At 48.9% G+C, this 21,096-nt stretch overlaps 1 protein-coding gene across 5 annotated transcripts in view; it reads left to right on the forward strand.

Annotated features, from left to right (window-relative positions):
- The window catches only part of TNS3 (tensin 3), a 319,311-nt gene that overhangs the window by 234,298 nt on the left and 63,917 nt on the right, over window positions 1-21,096 (forward strand). For 4 of the 5 annotated variants that reach the window (XM_064366692.1, XM_064366695.1, XM_064366693.1 and 1 more), the window contains 3 exons: window positions 15,358-15,527; window positions 16,648-16,762; window positions 16,846-16,929. In XM_064366692.1, coding sequence (XP_064222762.1) covers window positions 15,358-15,527; window positions 16,648-16,762; window positions 16,846-16,929 — 369 coding nt within the window. The remainder of the gene's footprint in view (window positions 1-15,357; window positions 15,528-16,647; window positions 16,763-16,845; window positions 16,930-21,096) is intronic. The other variant, XM_064366694.1, reaches the window with a different exon arrangement.

The raw sequence follows: 21,096 nt of genomic DNA on the forward strand, positions 1-21,096 counted from the left end.
CTCGGGAGGCTGAGGCAGGAGAATCTCTTGAACCCAGGAGGCAGAGGTTGCAGTGAACGAGATTGCACAACTGCACTCTAGCCTGGCGACAGAGCAATACTCTGGCTTAAATTTTTTTTTTTTTTTTTTGCTTACTTCTGTAGCTCTCAGGCACTGCAGCTAAGCAAGGAAGGAATCATTTCTTCCCTCCCTGGCAGGTGTAGAAAAAGTGGAACTCTTTTGATTTTAAAATTAAATTTCAGTGTTGACATTGATGATGGTGATGACCCTGATGATGGTGATGGTAATGATGGCAATGATATGGTGATGGGGATGATGTTGATGGTGGTGATGTTGATGATGACAGTGATGATGGTGATGACTGTGATGATGGTAATGATGGTCATGGTGATGATGTTGATGACCCTGATGATGGTGATAATGTTGATGGTGGTGATGATAGTCATGGTGATGATGGTGATGATGTTGATGGTGGTGATGGTGACAGTGATGATGGTGATGACTGTGATGGTGGTGATGGTGACAGTGATGATGGTGATGACGGTGATGGTGGTGATGGTGGTGATGGTGAGGACTGTGATCATGGTGATGATGGTCACGGTGATGATGGTGATGGTGGTGATGGTGACAGTGATGATGGCGATGACTGTGATGGTGGTGATGATGTTGATGGTAGTAATGGTGGTGGTAACGATGTTGATAGTGGTAATGGTAACGGTGATGGTGATGACTGTGATGATGATGTTGGTGGTGATGGTAATGACTGTGATGATGGTGATGATGTTGATGGTGGTGATGCTGTTGATGGTAGAAATGGTGATGGTGATGGTGATGATGATGGTGATGATGATGATGGTGATGATGATGATGATGACTGCAGTGATGTTGACGATGACTGCAGGGATGTTGATTGTGTTGATGGCGATGATGACTGTGATGATGGTGATGATGTTGACGGTGGTGATGCTGTTGATGGTAGTAATGGTGATGGTGATGATGGTGATGGTGATGATGATGATGGTATTGATCCCGATGATGGTGATGACTGCAGTGATGTTGATGGTGGTGATAGCAATGATGACTGTAATGATGTTGATGATGTTGATGGTGGTGATGGTTTGGTGACGGTGATGATGATGGTGATGCTGTTGATAGTGGTGTTGGTGATTGTGATGTTGATGATGTTGGTAATAGCAAGAGCTGTTACGCTGAATGCCTACACTGTTTTAGGTACCTCCATCTCCACTGGAACACGTAACACGGTTTTCATCTCTTTGACTCTGCACCCCATGGCTATGCCCTAATTTCACTAAACTCGCACTCTTCCACTCGCCAGCAAACCTTGAGGGAAGTACCCATTACTTTTTGTTTCCCCCTGGCATGCAGGGAGAACTCGACATATGTTTGTAAATACAGGGGCCTGGGACTGTATTTACATAATGTTTGTAAATACGGGCGGAACTGCAAATGATCCTTTCAAGACCCGGATTGCTCTGCTGAATGGGCACTGAAGGGAGATTTATCACTGGACGGTGTAGAATAGCCTTCACCACTCACAAGACCAGAGAGAGGCCATCTAGAGGTGGGGTATCACTGAGACCTGGGTGCTCTGTGTGCCAGTGAGCACAGTTCTGTGTCCTTCTTGTAGGATGGGTGATGTGCAGGGAGTTGGTTTGGGGGCCTTTTGCTCGCTACAAGTGCCCGCCAGTCATGGGGCCTTGCTCCCTCAGTCTGGTCTGACTTCTGCTGCTGCCGAGCTCACCATCCCCACCCAACTCTGGGTCTCACTTGGTTTCAGCCTGTGGTATGTTTTTTGGATCATACCCTTTTAAGTGGGGGAAGATTTCAACTGATGATATCCCAGTAACAAAAGAAATGACTCAACCTGTGAAATTCATGATTCCATGGGTGGCAAAAAGCCAGCTCTGTGTTTTTGTTTTTTTTTCATACCTTGAGGGCTCTTTGCTTCGTGTTGTCAAAATACTTTATTCGTGTTACATCAACCTCCACCCTGCGATGACAGGAACCTGGCAGGCCCCGTTCTGCTTGCAGACAGCACTGTGGCATTCCCGCCAGGCATTTAATGTCCCTCCCAGACTCGGCATCTGCTCTGTTAGTGCTAACCCGTGGCTGATAACCTGGGCATCGTAAAGAAGGTTCAGAGCAATGGAAATTGTCAGCTTTTAATAATTGATCATGGAGAGCCCATTGATTTAAATTGTGTGCTAAACCCCAACCAAAGGAACCAAATGTGAAAGCTGGAGGAGCACCTCAGGGTTCAGAGAGCAGCTCACCTGCAAGCTCACAGCCCTCACAAAGTGGAGGCATGCAGACCATCCCTCCTCATTTCAACTCCAGAGTTGGGGAGACATGTCGGGAGTGCTCAGCCAGAGTCTCTCATCCAGGCCTTGCAGGGCAGAGGGATCCTTACCAGGCAGATAGTCTGGAGGAGAGGTGGACTAGGAGAAAGCATGGTGTGCCGGGGAAGTTCGGTGCCGAGGAGTGAGGCTGGAGATGCAGACAGGCCGCACCATGGAGGGCCCGGATGGGGGCCAGGGAGCATGGCTCTTCCTCAAGGGCAGAGGCAAGCCTCGGGGTCTTGGGCTGGGCCCCTGCTTGTTTTTTTTGCGTGGTCACCGTCTTACCAGAAGAGAAGGCAGCTCGAAGGTGCACTGAGCCTGGCAACTCCGTTAGGGGCCCAGAGACAATGGAGGATGGTGTTTGGCAGGATGGGGGTGCCATGGGGTGGCACCGGCCTCCAACTCTGCAGAGGAAGAGTCTCGGGAGGGAGGAAGGGAGGAAGGGAGGGAGCCCCAGTGCTTGGGCCTGTAGCAGCTAGACACTGGGAGAATGAAGGGGCCTTGGATTTGGCTGTTAGTGATCTGGGTAAGAGGATTTCAGAGCCATGCTAGGGACACAGGGAACCCACGGTACTTTCTAAAAGTCCAGGTGTTATTATTTCTCTACAGTGTGTTATAACTGAGCAGTACTCAGTTATGGCTGTCACCCTGCCAGTGCCGGGTCCTTGGTGCATGGGGGAAGACACCAGCACGCACATCTGAGGTGGCGGATGGAGGACTGACCGCAGCACCAAGTATAGACACTCCCAGAGCCCTCCAAGGACTCGGGTGTCAGCACAAGACCAGGGCTTATGCCAGCATCTCCGCCTTTTAGGGGCTGTCTCTGGATGATCACAGTCAGCCCAGGGTCATTTTTTTCTCTTAAAGGCTTCCCTTGGCCACTGCCCCCTCCAGGAAGCTGGATGAGGTCCTAGGACCCAGGTCTTATAAGAGGGACTTCCTGGTACTTGCATCAGAGAATCGGGATAAAGGAGGTCTGGGAGCTAAGGAGCCAGGGCCATGGGCACTGAACGTGTGTCCATGAGGGACTCTTGCTCTTTCTTTGTTGCCACAGGCAAAATGAGGCTTTTTCTCCACCAGTGAGCTTCGGTCTCTCGAGGTGGTGGAGAGAGATGGGATATTTATGTGCCTTGAGAGCTCTAGAAAGAGATTGCTGCCCAGGGGTCAGGACTAGACACAGCTCCTCTCTACCTTCAGACCCTGAGACTTTAGGGCTGTGGGTATGGACAGGCCATATGTATGTGAGTGCATATTTAATAACCAAGTCAGCCCACTGCACTACAGGGAGCTCTGTGGGTTTCCAATTTGGAAAACATTTTAGGATAAGAAACTCCAGTCTGCTCTGGGAAACTGCTGCTGCAATTACTTTTTTTATTGCATAAAACCAACTTTGAAATTTTAGAGTTGATGAATCATTTCCATTTGCCCCAGAGACCCATCCTCTGCTTTGCAGAGGGACTTGGTGTCCCACCCTGCCACCTTGACGGGTGCTCTGAAGACACTGCTGAGAAGTCAGGGCCATAGAGGAGGAGGTGCTGTCTGGGCCTTCTGGGCCTTTAAGGTGTGGATTCCAGGCCACTTCCTGCTCAGTCTACACTGCGAGGGACAGCCACAGCAAGGGATCTTCACTGGCTCAGTACCGTTTCTATAACATCTTTAATCTCCTGAGCGAGAGTAATGCCATCTTTACTCTCCTGAGGTGAAAGTTATAGCTAATATAACCTCCTTAAGCACATATTAAAAACTAAATTTAACACCCAAACATGTCAAGGGAGAAGTAAAAATAAAGTAATTAATAATAAACTCATATTTTCATTTTGAGATGAAAATCTTTGATCTGGCCCACACTAGAAAACAGAAATCATCCTTCCAGTTTTTTAAAAAATATTTTTTATTGTGGTAAAATACACATAACATAACATTTAGTATTTTAAATCATTTTTAAGTGTACAGTTCATTGGCAGTAAGGACATTTAGATTGCTGTGCAACCACTATTACTATTTAGTTTCAGAAATTTTTCATCATCCCAAAGGGACACCTCATACCCCCTGAAGTCCCTTCCCATCCACACCTTCTCCCCAAGCCCCTGGCACTCACTCATCTCCTCCTGTCCCTGGGGATGTGCTGACTGTGGACATTTTGTGCCTTTTGTGGCTGGCTCCTGTGACGTGGTATGTGATGTTTTTCAAGCTGGATGTGTTATAGCCCATGTGGGAACTTTAGTACTGTTCATGGCTGAGTAATATTCCACAGCAGGGATAGACCACTGTTTGTTTACCCTCTCGACGGAGACTTGGGTTGCTTCCACCTTTGGCCTTGGTGAATGGTGATGATGTGATCATGGGTGTGCCATGTTTGTCTGAACGCCTGCTTTCAGTTGTTGGGGTGTTGCCCAGGAGAGGGGTTGCTGGGTCCTGTGGCAGCTCTCTAACTTGTTGGGTCCTGTGGCAGCTCTCTAAGTTGTTGGGGAAATTCCCCACTGATGCTTGAAAGTCGCTTGGCATCACCAGGCCTCTGGGTGTGCCATTTGTCACCAGAAGCTCTGCCCGAGCTGCACTGGAATGGGCTGGTCTATGTGACCCTAACGACCTGAGTCCTGGCTCAGGGGACCTGCTAATTTCTGGAGGCCTAGATAGGTGGTGGTGGAATTCTCTCCCTCTGTCAGGGTGGAACAGTTATGACAACTCCACTGTCTCGGGAACATAAAGCAACATGGTTTTTTCCAGTCATGTCACATGTCCACTGCATTGTGGCTTGACGGGGGCCTCATGCCAGGACCTGGGATGAGCGGGAAGCCCTCACTGCACACCCAAGGCTGTCCACACTGCCGAGAGCACTCCCGGCTCCCACAGCTGCTGCCGGAAGTTACCGGCTACAGCCCTTGTCACGGTTCATCAGTCAGGTGGACCCATGGCCACACCTGTGTTCAGCGCAGCCCATGTGGCCCTGAAGGTGGACAGCCCTTGTGCCCCTCCGAAGGCATGGGGTGGTAAACACCACGGCAGGAATTGAAGCCCGTTCAGAAGCCCCGTGGGTGGGGCCTTCGGGGCTGGGGAGTGTGTGAGGAAGAGGGGGTCTCCTTTCGGTGGTTTGCAGCTTTTTGCATCTGCACGTTAGGTTACAGTCGACTTATAAAACACAGGGATTATTGCTGACATTCTTGTGTAGGAGTGCTTTGTATTTTTGACATATCATTTCCCTTTTAAATGTGTCTTTTTAGAAGAAATGCCACCACCTAGCATGGACTTCAGTGTTTCCCAGTGGAAAGAATTTTCAATTTTGCAATCTAAAAAACGGGATTCCCCCCTCCGCCTTCTGTTGCAGCTTTGTGGGCGCCCACATGTTCTCTTAGAATCAGAGTGAGACACGGAGACAGCTCAACCTAGAGAGGGCGTGCCTGGGAGGGGAGGGCTCTTGCCTGGGTTGGTCTTGATATGTCAGTCAGAATCCTGCCTAAGGATTTCCTGACACGTTACGTTGTAAAAAAAAAAAAAAAAGAAAACAAAACCGTAAGTCACCCAGCTTGTTAAGGCTACGCCCTCCAGGTGGAAGGGGCTAGTCAGTCAGTCCTCTTTCCGTTTTGGGAGAAGGCTCCTCAAACCATTTCTGGGAGCATTTCAGCTGGGAAGAGTGTGGGGGCATCCTTGTCATGCCACCCTGCCTCCTTTTACACACTGTCTTGAAAAGATTCGTGGGTGTGTGTGAATGAGCTGAAGTCTGGAGGCCTCAAGCTCACCGTGAAGCAGTCTTTGCCCACTACTTGTTTTCACTCCTAGGAATGCAAGGGAACTTCCAGAGCCTATGAAGCACACCTGTGGGACGTCACGCTTCCTTCCTAGAGGATCACATCAAGATAAATCAGTAGCTCATGGGGACTTTACCTGCTAGTGCCCAGATAGAAATGAAAGAAGGCATGTTTTAAACTAGGTAATATTCTAGCATGTCATGAGTTTTCTTTTTTTTTTTTTGAGATGGAGTCTCGTTCTGTCTCCCAGGCTAGAGTGCAGTGGTTCAATCTCAGCTCACTGCAACCTCTGCCTCCCGGGTTCAAGCGATTCTCCTGCCTCAGCCTTCTGAGTAGCTGGGATTACGAGTGTGTGCCACCATGGCCAGCTAATTTTTGTATTTTTAGTAGAGACGGGGTTTCACCATGTTAGCCAGGATGATCTCGATTTCCTGACTTCACGATCCGCCCACCTCAGCCTCCCAGAGTGCTGGGATTAGAGGCGTGAGCCACCACACCTGGCCTGTTCTTTTTATTTTTTAAATTAATTTATTTATTATTTGAGACAGGATCTCATTCTGTCACACAGGCTGGAGTACAGTGGTGTGATCGTAGCTCACTGCATCCTTGACCTCCTGGGCTCAATTGATCTCTCGCCTCAGCCTCCAGAGTAGCTAGGATGACAGGTATGTGCCACCATGCCTAGCTAAATTTTTTTGAATTTTTTTGTAGAGACAGGGTTTCATCATGTTGCCCAGGCTGATCTGGAACTCCTGGGCTCAAGTGATCCCCCTGCCTTGGCCTCTCAAAGTGCTGGGATTACAGGGAGCCACTGTGCCTGGCCCCTGTTTTTTCTATGATTTAATTAATTAATTTATCATTGTATATATTTAAAGTATTTAACATGATATTTTGTTACATCTATACATAGGGAGAGGAACAGTACAGTCAAACAAATGGACATACCCACCATTTTACCTAGTTACTTTTGTGTAAGAGTACCTACAATCTACTCTTTAATCAACATTGCATCCTGAAACTTTACTAAGGGAGTGAATTCCATCTCTTTTAGAACGGGGTTGGACATATTGGCTGCATGTTGGAGTCACCTGGGGAGCTTTAAACATGCAGATGCTAAATATGTGAGTGCCTATTTCTACCTCGGGAGGGTGGCAGATTGAATTGGCACTGGTGGGGCCTGGATGTCAGACTTGTTTTAAAAACGCTCCCTAAATAACGCAGTGTGAATTCAGAGTTGAGACCTGCTGTGATTCTTTAGCTTGGTTGTGTGTTGGAAATACTAAGGAGTTTTTAAAAATATTGCCACCCAGGTCTCACCGCTGGAGGTTCTGGCTTCATGGGTGAGGCTCCAGCTTCAGGATTTTGGTGATAAAATGTGGGCAGCTGCCTTTGAGAACCACCGTTGTATATTTGCAGCCTCACCTTAGGTGCGTGTCCCAGCCTCCAGGAGAGCCGGCCCTTGGCTCATTGAGGCTGGAGCGTGCCGCAGGGTGGTTCTGACGAGAGCAGGATTTGTGACCCTGCTGTGGAATTTAGAGGACAGCCAAGTTATCAGAGGCAGAGGCAGGAGACCCCACGGGCTGCCTCCCACCTGGGTGGTGGCTTTATTTCACCTGCATAGAGTGGGCTACGTGACCCCATAGTGGAGAGAATGTGGTGACATGAAGCGTCTAAGTGGGCAGCATGGTGGGTGTCCGCTCCGGTACACTTGACCCTCTTCCTTCCCCTTTGTCTTCCCACTTCCCAGCAGAGGCTCAGGGCCTGAGATCTGCCATGCGCTGGCAAAGATCAGTTTCCAAGAAACATTCTGAATCACAGAACTGAATCACAGTTCAGGGTCAGCATAACTGTGGCCTTATCAGTCAGGATGTGTTATTTCACACTCTCAGTTAGTATAGATAACGGGGAGTTCAGTGCATTTGGACAAGGTGGAAAGTTGCTTTGTGGGTGTTAAAAAGTTTTTTAAAGCATTTTGTGGCTAAGTGATCTGAGAAGCCCCCTCCTGCACTTCAGACTGCTGAGGGGTGAATTGGTGGCAACAGTGCTGACTCCCAGGCTGGGCTGAGTTCAGTCCCACGTGTGTTTAGTACAGCACCCAATGTCTTGGCCTGAATCCTTGATTCTCCAGGGCTCTGACGGCGATGCACCCCCTTCTCACGAGGCCTCCGGGCACCCCCAGTCAAGGACCGGCTTTCCTGCTCTTTCCTCAGAGCACATGAGGATACCCTGTCAGGACCATCCCCGACCCTGTCGTGTTGGCTTTGGTTAAGGCATGTCATTAGATACACCTGGGGCCGAGGTCACACCATCTCCAGCTCCCACTGTGGGGCCAGAATGACCGGGCACCCTCCTGCCTCCCAGACCCAGGCTCAGTGTCGTTTTGCACCCTGTGGTGAATGCCAGCTCCTGCTGGGTGTAGTGGAGTCTCAGGTGACCCAGCACAGCCTGCTGGCTGGGCAGCCCTCAGCACGTTTCCTTATCTGTCTGTGATGCCAGCCCCACCCATGAATAACAGTGAGGCTGCTAAATGAGGAAATGTGCTGGTCTTTGGGAGTGGCAGTGCGGGGGACTCTGGGGCATGTGTCCCATTTTACACTCGAGGTCAGGTGGTTCCCGAGGCCGTGGGTGGGTAGCACCCAGTTTCTGGAGGAAAGGAGGCTCGGGCATCTGAATGCCCAGTGTAGGGACTGGCCAAGGAGGTGGGCGGCGTCCAGTCACGTGACCTTTGGAGACCATGCTGCCCTGCCATGCATTGGTGGACAATCAGGGAGAAAAGAGGGTCACAAGACTGTGTAATGAAAAAGCCGCTGCCTGTACCTCCCTTCACAGAGACCCCAGCTGCATGAAAGGCTGCACATCACCTGCAGATCACTGGGGTCTATATTCACTGGGAGCTCAAGGGGCCCGAGATTTCTGCACTGAGTACTCACGGCCTTTGTAAGGGGAGGATGTAGAATTCGTTTTGTTCTGTTCTGTTTGTGTTTTTTATTGGCTGGGGACCAGCAGGGAAGCTGGGGCAGCTCTTCCCTGGCACCTGGGCCTTAGGCTGGGAGCAGGGTGGACACAGGTTGAGAGAGTAGGGTGTGGGGCGCCCTGGGTGCAGGCAGATGCAGGTGCCCCCCCAGCAAAGGGCTTTGGGAGGTACCTTTTGCCTGTCTGTGAACATCCCTTTGTGGGAGATTGGGTTTTGTTCCCTTTCTCCTCAGTTTTTCTGATGAGAGAGAGATAACTTGGGGAGCTGGGGGTAGGAGAGCAGATCACCCAGAGCCCTGTAGGTGTTCCCAGTGCTGGCAAGGTCCCTCTTTTCCCTTTATCAGCCCCTCCCAGAGGTGACAGCCATACTGTGTGGTGGCCAGCTCTCCTGCTCTCATGAGGTCTCCTTTTTCTTCTCTTTTCCTGGATTTGACTTCTTAACTGAGTGTGTTTATACATGTGTCTGCAAGTGTGTGGATGTGAAAAAGTGCTGGAAACTGGGAGCACATGAGCGTGTGATTGTGTACATGTGCGTGTGTGTGTGTGCCCGTGAGAGCGGTGTGGTGTGTGTGGGAGAGCAGCCCCAGCCTCCAGGGCGCATTCCTAGAGTGGTCCTTTCTTCATGGACAGGTACAGGGGCCCGTTTTGGAATCCCACTCTGAGCTTACTACCTGCTCGCTGTTGCACCTGTGCCCTCAGCCCTTCCTTGCTTCTTTCCTGTGGCACACAATAGACATGGGTGCTGTGGCCCAGCGGCCATCGGCATCTCTGCCCTAGATGTTGTGCACAGGTTAAAGGGAGGCAGCGCTGATGGAATGTCCTGGGCCTGAACGTGGCACCAGGGCCTTGATTGAATTCTACTCCACTACTGTGCTTCCTAGGTATCTGCCTTGGACCCAGCGTGGAGTAGTCTCATGTTCAAGTTTTCTTGCCTGAAGCAGGCAGCTAATGGGCCTGCCTTGGGCCTTTGTTGAATAATTTGAATAATTAAGAAAGGGAGAGAGAGACCCCTGCTGCCAGGCGCCTTGCATTATAACCTCTGGGAGGCATAAGCCCTGCTCTGTATAAATGAATGTCACTTACACATCTCCTCTGAGCATATTGTTGCAGAAATCCACCTCTCATGTTAATTTGCATATGGCTGTCCGACATGGGAGATTTATCAGAGAGAATGAAAAGCGTAAGGATCAAACACATGAGTTTGGGAGACTATAGGAACTAATACTAACGCAGAATTAGAAAGGGATTCAGGGAAACTCAGTACACCAGCACAGAGTACTACAACATAAAAGAAGCTTTGTTCCTCTCAAAGGTAATTTCTGTGTTGTTTCCCTAATTTTAAAAAGTAATACATTAGTGAAAACATTACAAAAAAATATGAATCGTGCCTAGAATCACACAACCCTGAGGGAAGTTCTTAAGAGCATTTGAGACATTTTCTTAGTTTTTAAATCAAAATGAAATCACACTACACATGCATCTTTGCCTACTGCCTTTTGTCACTTGATGTTTCAGCGTGTTTGCCCGCTTCAAGTTCCATAAAACTTGATTTTCAGTGGCTACATAAACAGTCCATTTTGAGTGTGGCCCATTGTAACACTTCCTGCCTGCGACTATGTGCCAAGCTCCAGCCTCTGCTGCGTTATCTGTGGGATCCCCTAAGCCAGCTTTGTGTTCTCATTTCATCGTGGAGATGGCTTTGGGGACTCACCCATGAGCAGAGAGGCAGAGTCCACCCTGGCCAGGTGGTCCTGGGCTGGCCTCTGAGCGAGCATCTGTGGCTGGCGGCAGGGCGTGGGTTCTGTGGCAGCTCCCGCCAGTCCAGTGGCAAAGCAGTGAGCAAGCCACGCTCTCTCTTCTTCTCGGACCTTCCCTGTAGTCAAGGATTCTCAGATGGGAAGAACTTGAAAAACTGTCCCTCCTTCCTCTTCTCTAGACTGCTGTGTGCTCAGACACTTTGGAAAGGCACCCCCACCAGGTTCTCTACTGGACCCTATGTTTTTACTTAAGACACTTGGCAGATTTCCTAGGACTGGGAAGAATAAACCATTGTTAAATCTGAAATTCATATGAGAGACAGAAGAGTTTGAGAAGCCTTTGTCGGCTGCCCCATCAGGACATGTCCAGAAGGAAGAGTCCCCCTTCCTCAGCAGGACGAGGGTAGCCATCCTGACCCCAGGGCCCTTCCGTCACCACAGGCAGTGGAAGTGGGCAGTGTCTTCCAGGGCCCATGGGCCCCTGTCTGCTCTGTGTAGGCTTTTTGAGGTGGGAAGGGATAGAAGGCAAGGAAAGACACCAGTGGGCTAGAAAGAGTGACCACAGAGGAATAGAGTTGGCAGTTGTGGGTTGTTTTTTTTTTTTGACAGAGTCTTGCTCTGTTGCCAGGCGCCGGGCTGGAGTGCAGTGGCGCGATCTCGGCTCACTGCAACCTCCGCCTCCCGGATTCAAGCATTTCTTCAGCATCAGCCTCCCGAGTAGCTGGGGGACTACAGGTCAGCACCACCATGCCCAGCTAATTTTTGTATTTTTTTGGTAGAGATGGGGTTTTACCATGTTGGCCAGGATGGTCTTGATCTCTTGACCTCGCGATCCACCCGCCTCAGCCTCCCAAAGTACTGGGATTACAGGTGTGAGCCACTGCACCCAGCCGGCAGTTGTGGGTTTTAAAGTCAGATACATATGTGTGGTGACAAATCATTGCTCTCTGCTTACCTGCTGTGTGGTATAGGATGAGTACTCAGACCTGAGCCTCCGTTCTCCTTGTCAGCAAAAAAGATGTAGTAGTCTGCCTTAATGGAGAGCTTGTGGGCTTTTCTCTATGAGAGCACCTGCCCAGGCTTGGAATGTCACTGCTGCTGGATAAACGTTGGTCTCCTGCTTTTCTTTCTTTTGTAACTACCTCCTGGGCAGATGTGGGTGCATCCTAGCACATAGTGGTGTTCCAATATTTTAAACCCTGTCTGATTTTGCCCTGTTTTTCCTGGCATTTCAAGCTTCCCGTTTCCAAGGTTTGCAGTCCAAGAGGAAGGGGTCTATCTGCACACCCCGGAGAGACCTGCGCCTTGCTGAGCTTGTATGCCGGTGTTTTTTCCCCTTTGGGAATGTAAAGCAGGACCAGCAGGGCTGAAGCCACGCTTTCTGTGCAGCCACATTCTGGAAGCCGGGGCATGGTGGCGCTTTTGCAGGGGCCTTGACTCCCCCATTCTTCCTGCACTTGCCGAGCCCCTTTCCGGCCTCAGACCCACAGCCACTGTCCTTTGTCGAGCTCCCTCGGTTGTGGAAACCATCTTCCTCCTGGTGGTCCCAGTGGCAGGGTACTGAGAAGTATTGATCCATCCAGAGGGAGAAGCACGTAGCTCTGCTTAACCAGACATGGCGCCGCCCAGATTTTAGCGCAAGCACTGGAGGTGGGCTAAAGGACATTTTCTAGGAGATTTTTTTTTGAATGAAGAACATTCTGTTTTTCATTGTAATTCTTCAGGGAGAGAGAGAATTGAGGAACAGTTTCAAATCCATGTGTTCAGCAGGGACATTTCTGGGGCCAACTCACAGAATGCCCGTGTTTCAAAGCCTCCTCTCGTCAGGGAGGCCCAGGACGGAGGCCACTGCTGGATTCATGTCAGCTCACTCACAGATCGTATTCCCTAGCTGCTCTGAAGGAGTCATGTTGAAGGAAACCTCCAAGTTGAAAGGTTAGAAAAAGTCTAAGCCTCCTGCGCTGAGACTTATGCTTTAGTCCTGGAAATTCCTTTTCGGACCCTGTTACGACCTGGATATGTCTTTGAGTGCAGCTGCAAGGCTGTGCTGACTGTCATCAGCTAACCCTAATGGGACCTCCGTCTCTGAAGCCGGTGAGTTTCCAACCTCAGGCCTGAGGCGAGAGCACATTCACACGTGCTTCCCAGCCACCCTCTTCAGATCAGAGAGAACTCTTAACCACACTGTCCGCAGTTTCTTTATTATTATGACTATTTTTAGTTGAGACATAATAATTGTACGTACATGTGGGGTACGGTGTGATATTCTGATGAATGTTTACAATGTACAATGCTCAAACCAGGGTGATTTGCATAGCTGTTTTTTCTATGTGCTTTGTGAAGCATTGTGTGTTGGCATGATATTGCCATGTCACTTTTGATAAAAACACCACATATGATGTTGCATGTTGAACAGAAGTAATATTCTCTCCCCTTTGAAAATGACATCTCTGGAAGTGACCTTGGAAGTTCTAGGCTGTGAGTGGACTATAATGTCGGTAAAGGGCAGGGGGGCTCCCGGCACTTGCCACAGATAGGTCCTCCCAGCTGGAATGATTCCCTTGAGCCCAGCAGCGTGGCTCCTTTTGCTGGGGTTGGGGGGCGGGGAGGACTAGGCTTTCAGTCACTTGCCTGTGGCCATGGCACTTCCTTTCCATCACAAACACCCAGGGCTGCTACCTGCCACCTTGACTGCTTCAGGGACAAGCTCCACATCTGAGTCTGAGCTGAGTACCAGGTGGTGTGTGAAGCCAGCCTGACTTTGGGATCTTACACCTCCCCCAGCCCTCTTTAAACTCACTCTTGGAATGGCTGCAAATGTGTGTGTGTGTTGAAGAGCAGTGAGATGAAGGTGGCCCCTCCCCGGCCTGCAGCACTTGCGTCCTTTGGAGGGATGGTGAGTGGAGGACGAGGACCACTGCACCGTGGGGGTGGGGTGCTGCAGTGAGGGGCTGCCGTGTGAGCACGACTCTCAGATATGCAGCTTCATTTCATTTCATCCTCACTCCTGTGTGGTAGGGAGAAGAGGGAGCATTATGCTCATTTTACCCATTAAGAAATGGGGGCTGAGGAGGTCTTGCAGCTGGTGAAGGATACACGTGAGACCCCAAATCCCAGGTCCTAATGCACACTTCTTCCTTCTTCTTTCCCTGGGTTGCTGGAGGGAGCTGCCGGGAATTGGAGAGCGGACAGAAGGAAGAGGCAGAAGGATGCTTGGAAGGACCTGGGTTTGGCTCTCCCTTGCTTGGTCACTGATGTCTCATGGGACAGGGAGGGTGGTACCCAGCCTGGCTCAGCCCAGGAACCTCCTTAAGCCCCACCTGAGTGGCACCTGGTAGCTGGGAGGGTCAGGCAGTGGAGCACTTCCGTGCTGCAGACAGAAACGAGAACCCTCACCGCAGTCCTGGTGCTCCTCTCAGGCAGGCGTGGTGGGTCGACATCCTGTCCCTCTCTGTGGGACTGTCCCTTTATCATGCCAACCTTTGCATTCCTGTGAGCTTCTGAAAGTCTCTGGATGTGGGAGGAGAGACAGGGAGGTGTCAGCAGCTTATCATCAGCTCAGCACGACTGTATGTCACTGCCATGATGTATTTCCCTTTGGAGAGCGGCCATCAACCAATTTGGAACAAAGTCATTCTAAGAGGAGCCTTATGTGGGCCACACACATTGGTGAATGAAACTCCATCTTTCAGTGAAATGCTACTCCGAACTCTGCACTTACAGGGAGTATGTATTTGTAGTTTGAATTTAAACTGTAGGGGACAGTTTTGTTGGGTTTGAATTTTCAGACTCTGTCATCGATAGAAACATTCTTTTAATAGCTGGCAGCGGGTTTTTCCTAACTGCCAAATCGTAAGAATTCCTGGGAAGATGTTGTAGAAAATTAGATCCTAGACTGACTCCCATTTTTCCCCCAACACAGAGAGAACAGAATTTGATCAGGAGTGGGGACTCTGGGGATCTGTGTCAGGAATGACCACCTGTGGTGTTTCTGGCAAGGAACGTTTGGGATGGTGAATGTTTATTGTTGATGCTTGAAATGATAGGTTTTTTTGCCCTCCAGAATTTGCCATTGCTGAGATTCAGATTATCATAGTCGGGCCACATTCTGCCCAGGGTCACCGCAGGTGTGTGGTCCTCAGGGCACTCTGGTCCTGACAGGGCCTCAGGGGTGGCATCATCAGTTCCACTCAGCACTCCATCCGGGCACTGTCCTTTCCCAGCACTGCACGTGAGTCTGGGTGATTGGTCCTGTCCCCAGGCGGCCTGTTCTGAAAGGAGCATGCCAGCCTGGGGAAGCTGCATGTTTCCAGGGCTGTGGCTTTGTTCACTCCCTAGAGTCTGAGAACACCCTGGGTTTCCCATCACTTGCCTGCAGCAACCACAGCATCTTCCTGGAACAATGGTGACCAGGAAGCAGGATATGGCACCTTTGAGAAGCAGCAGGCAAAATTTAAGGAAAGGGTGCCTCACTTCACCGTGAGGAAGCGCCCTGCAACCCGCTTGCCTCCCTTTTAACAGGCTCCTCAGCTGACCAGCCTCTGGGCGGGAGACTCAGGAAGCTGAGCCTGGGGCAATACGACAATGACGCTGGAGGACAGCTGGCCTTCTCCAAATGTGCATGGGGAAAGGCTGGCGTGGACCGTGCCCCAAACCTGCCACCGTTCCCCTCGCCAGCAGATGTCAAAGAGGTATGTGCCACCGCCAGGTCCTGGCTTCTGGGTCTGTTCCACTTGCTTTCTTGTCCTGGAACTCAGGGTGAACGGGCAGTGACCGGGTCTTGTCCCTGAATACAGACGGCCCGCACTACCCTCTGCATTTGCCTTCCATCCTGGTTCCACAAATGTGGTTGTGGCTCCTCTTACCCGGCAGGCGGTATGGTTGGGAGAGCACAGTGTGCAGTCAGCTGGCCTGGGTGGTGAGCCCCAGAGATAGCTATGCAGGTGTGGCCGCCTCACTCAGAGCATCTGAGCCTCTGTGTTCTGATCTGTAGAATGGGTAGGAGGGGCACAGCACATGGGTAGGTTGTATGGGTTGGAGGCAGGACTCTAACAGGCCTCGCCTTAGCCGTTCTCCATAACCCGACAGCAGCAGCCAGTGGCACACCCAGCCTTTCTTCAGGGTCATCACACAGGGTCCTCAGTCCTCCCTCCAAGACCTTCCTAGGAGGTGACCCACAGATGAGGGCCACAGACAAGAGCTTTTTGCTCTTCCAAGAGGCCTAGATGAGGCTTCTGATCAGAATGGAAGCAAAGCAGGTTGGTGTATCCAAAACGATGAATCTTTTTACACGTGGGTAGGATTTTTTTTCAAGCTGGAAAAGTTGGAAACTACAGAACAGATAAGGAAAGAAAGTTATTCACAGTCTTGACTCACAAACAAAACTACTGTTAATATATAGAATATTTCCACCCGGCCTTTTTTCTATGCTATGTGTTTAAAATGCTATGTGTTTTCATGCGTCTGTGAATGTATTAATATCACAGTTAATGACTGTTTTATCCAGATTTTTGGCTTAATATTGAGAAACTCATTTACTCGTACCATTACCAACTCTGTCTACTTCACTTATTAGTTGTATATTGTATTAGAAGGATGGGCCAGAGGATACTTTCCATTTCCTTTACTGTTGAATGTGGAAGTGTTTTCCAGTTTTCCATGGCTAGGAGAGGCAGGCTGGTTTTGTAGCATGGATCCAGACCTCAGCCTCCTCATCCTGCTGTCAGAGGAGGCGTTTGCTCAGTGGGCCAGCTTGGAGGAGCCTTCACTTGACTCCCCGTTCTCACATTCTCCTCCCTGTGCCAATTTCAGACGATGACCCCTGGCTATCCCCTAGACCACGATATGATTGATGGCAGGATTTTAAGTGTCAAGGAGGCCATGTGTTCAACTCCAGCATTTCCTGTGTCTCCAGAAACACCGTACGGTAAGAACGAAGTAACAGTAGCTGCGTGCTGCTCCGTGCCTAAGGAGGGTGACAACAGCCCCTCGCTCTGCTTTCTTTTCTAGTGAAAACAGCTCCGCGCTATCCTCCCATCAGCCCACCTGAGCCCCTGCTGAGCAGCCCGGCCAGTCAGCACAAAGGAGGACGTGGTAAGAAATCCACCCGCGAGTCACAGGCGCGGCAGCTCAGGCACCGCATGGCACGGTCGCCATTTTTACAGAGAACTCTTATGCAGAAATATTTCCATTTGTGTCATATCTCAGAAGCCTTGCTGGGGAAGATGCAGGCATGTGGCCGTGAAATACTGTGTGGTGGCATCCTGGCCTTGCATCGCTGCCTAGCCTCCTGGGGGGACCCCTCCTGTTCAGCCTCTTCATCTGCGGCTGATGGAACTATCAGTGGTGTCAGTCGGCAGCTTAGCATTGGTGCTTCTGAAGAAACTAGAATGCCCACTCCACCCTTTACGTTCTCTGTGGGGATGGTGCCTCACGACGTCCCTACCTCTGCCATCCCAGCTGCCTTCTCACGCATGCCTAGCGGCTCCTCCTGCCTGTCATTTGTGCGTGCCTGATCATTGTCCCTGGGTCTCCGCAGGAGCTCAGGGGCTCTGTCCATGGTCTGATCTCATTGGTCTGTCTGCACAGCTGGCTCAGGCGAGGGAGTGTTAGCGGGCGGTGTTTGGGGTGAGTTACTGCACACTTCCTCCAGGTGGACTTGAAGACTTGCTTGAGAGTCCAGGACAAGGCTGACTGAGCTCGGGCAGGTGGAGAGAGAATGTAAACTTAAAGCCTGTGCACATTTCAAAATCATTCTTCTCTGGGATTTTTGTTCATTGTGCTGCTGCTTTTCTGCCCTGGTGAAGGATGCTGTTAACGGTTATTAGGCACGTTACCTGAGGGTGAGAAATTTTCACTAACTTGCATTTTCATCCGCCCCTTACCCAGGAGTGTTGTGATCATGACAGCTAGCTCCATTTTCCCCTCTTTCTCCAGAGTAAACTGAGCCTGTGGACCAGGTAATAGAAAAATGTCCTTCTCCTAAAATTCCCTTTATGGTTTCAGGAGCATAAGTGACTCTTTTCATATGTAGCATATAGCAGTTAAACTGCCCCTATTGCTCAGTAAGTGTGACTGAAATTTCAAACGAGCTGCATTTTAATGTATACATAATATGAGCATTACATGAGAAGGGTATATGTTCCCGTATGCATTAGCATGATGGACTCACACATAGGTAGCTGTGTGTCTGTTCTATATTTTTTATCATTACAATAGATGCAGATAGAGGGATGTCCCTTCCACCCCCGTAGCCCCTCCTCCTCGTGGACGTGACTGTACTTGGCTCCTAGCTTGAAAGTGTTCAGTGGATTTGGGCTGGCACTTAACCTTCTGGCTTGGAATCCCATCTTCTCCTGCAACACCAGAACCGGGTTCATTTGAAATAGGTAGATGACAAGCAGTGGAAGGTGAGTAATAAGGCTGAGGAAAGAAAATACTAGAAACAGACTGCAGACACATTAACAGCTCCTGAGGGAGGCCTCTGAGATCACCGTATTGCGCATAAGAGAATGCTGAGCCCCGTCTAAACTCCAGAAGGGTCTAGGAGGCTGCAGGAAGCCTGGGTGCTCAGTGTGGGGTACCCAGTGGTCTGACTGTCTTATGCTGGCCCGATTGTCCCAGCCTGGAGATAGTAGTTGGCTCCCGTGTGTGAGTCAGCACCGGACCGTGTGTACATGAGGATGGCCCTGCACACCAGCGTGTGTTAGATTCCAGGGGCTCCAACTTGCCCTGAGTACTATCTGCATGTAAGCATTCACATTGAAGAAGTCGGGGCTTTGACTTTAAATATGTAAAGGAGACATGATAAGAATGTTAATGTGAGCCTTCTAGATTTTAATTTCAGCAGTCCCCAGGGAGGGTCAACTTTACCTTCGTCCACAAGGAGCACAGAGACACACAGTGTTGACTTAGTGGACGCTTTCATCTGACAGTGTGGTGAGCCTGTGCCCTTGCCTGGAGGCCCCACCTACTCTGCAAAGTCAGGTGGAGTCGTGAGACTGCTCTGAGGGCCAGTAATAACAGAGGTAGTTGGCCCGTACAGAATGTGTCCCTGATCTTTATAGAATGATTTCCTTCCATTTCACAGTCACATTCTATGGGTCACTCTTATGTGGCCCCCATTTTACAGTCGAGAAAACTGACATGAAGAAGTTGAGTCACTAGTAAGTAGCAAAGTCAGAGTTTCAGCTCCATCAGTGGACTCCACAGCCATGGCAGATGACACAGGGCTGATGTTTCACTTTTTTTTTTTCTTTCTGAACTAGATGCGACCTAATGTCACAACTGAAAAAGCGCATTGAAAGTCTCAGAGCTATGCAATAACCATGTGATTTGTACATTTAGGTAACCCCTATGAACCTCCACCTCCTTATCTAAAAATGCAGACTATATAGTATCTACCATCCACAGCCACTGTGCAGTTTTGAAGTAGTAAACTTTAGGCATCTGCGGGAATGCTTAACTGTGTATCATTTAGGCCTAGATACTGATGTGCATATGAATGACAATATTTGCTTTAAAATACCATTAGGGAGAGCCTTCACTTCCCAGAGGGTGATTTAGACATAATTCTCTCTATTTCTCCTGCTAAGTACAAGTTAAAAGCCTTGGACAATAAGTATAAGACAAATATAAGAAAGATCTGAAAGATGGGGAGAAGAAGGCCAGTTAACCATGGACCTCAGGGCCAAGAGACCAGTAGGCCTTATTTATAGAATGTATGGGTTGGAAAACAAACTTCAGAAAACTACAAATAACCGAACCACGCAGAACATGTTCTCCAACCACAGTGGACTCAAAATAGAAATCAGTAACACAAGGGTAACAGGAACATCTCCAACACTTGGAAACTGAACAGCACACTTATAAATAATCTATGGGTCAAAGAGGAAGTCTCGAGGGAAATCCAAAACATACTGAACTGAATGAAAATGAGGATAAAATATCAACAATCGTGGGACATGGGTACAGCAGCACTGAGAGGAAAATTTATAAGGGTAAATACATACCTTGGGAAGGAAGAAGATTCTAAAGTGAATAGTTTATGCTCTTACCTCCATAACCTAGAAGAAAGAGAGCAAAGCAAACCCTCAGACAAAACAATGAACAGCCACCAAAGGCTCACACCTGATACAAAAATTAACTTAAAATGGAGGATGGACTTAAATGTAAAATGTAAAATACAGTATTTTTTTAAATGGGGAAAAATCTTTGGGACCACTAGGCAAAGAGTTATGAGGGAGAACAAAAGCATGAACCATAAAAGGAAAAGTTGATAAATTAGACTTTATAAAAATTAAACATTTTTCTGTGGAAAGAACCTGTGAAAAGGATAAAAAAGACAAACTGCAGAGTAGGAGAAAAGATTTGCAAACCACATGTCCAAAAAAAGGAGTATCATCTAGAATGTATATAATCTCTTAATACTCAGCAGTAAAGAACAAACAATTCCGACACCTCTGTTCTGTTCCATTGGTCTATATCTCTGTTTTGGTACCAGTACCATGCTGTTTTGATTACCATAGCCTTGTAGTAGAGTTTGAAGTCCGGTAGTGTGATGCCTCCTGCTTTGTTCTTTTTGCTTAGAATTGACTTGGCTATGCGGGCTCTCTTTTGGTTCCATATGAAGTTTAAGGTGGTTTTTTCCAGTTCTGTGAAGAAGGTCATTGGTAGCTTGATGGGGATAGCGTTGAATCTGTAAATTACTTTGGGCAGTATGGCCATTTTCACGATATTAATTCTTCCTAACCATGAACATGGAATGTTTCTCCATCTGTTTGTGTCCTCTCTTATTTCGTTGAGCAGTGATTTGTAGTTCTCCTTGAAGAGGTCCTTTACGTTCCTTGTTAGTTGTATTCCTAGGTATTTTATTCTCTTTGTAGCAATTGTGAATGGCAGTTCGTTCTTGATTTGGCTCTCTTTAAGTCTGTTATTGGTGTATAGGAATGCTTGTGATTTTTGCACATTGATTTTGTATCCTGAGACTTTGCTGAAGTTGCTTATCAGTTTCAGGAGATTTTGGGCTGAGATGATAGGGTCTTCTAGATATACAATCATGTCATCTGCAAATAGAGACAATTTGACTTCCTCCTTTCCTAATTGAATACCCTTTATTTCTTTTTCTTGTCTGATTGCTCTGGCTAGAACTTCCAGTACTATATTGAATAGGAGTGGTGAGAGAGGGCATCCTTGTCTAGTGCCCGATTTCAAAGGGAAAGCTTCCAGTTTTTGCCCATTCAGTATGATATTGGCTGTCGG

Source organism: Aotus nancymaae, unplaced genomic scaffold (assembly GCF_030222135.1).
Source record: "Aotus nancymaae isolate 86718 unplaced genomic scaffold, 86718_ANA_hifiasm-v0.15.2.pri h1tg000065l, whole genome shotgun sequence".
Taxonomy (NCBI): Eukaryota; Metazoa; Chordata; class Mammalia; order Primates; family Aotidae; genus Aotus; species Aotus nancymaae.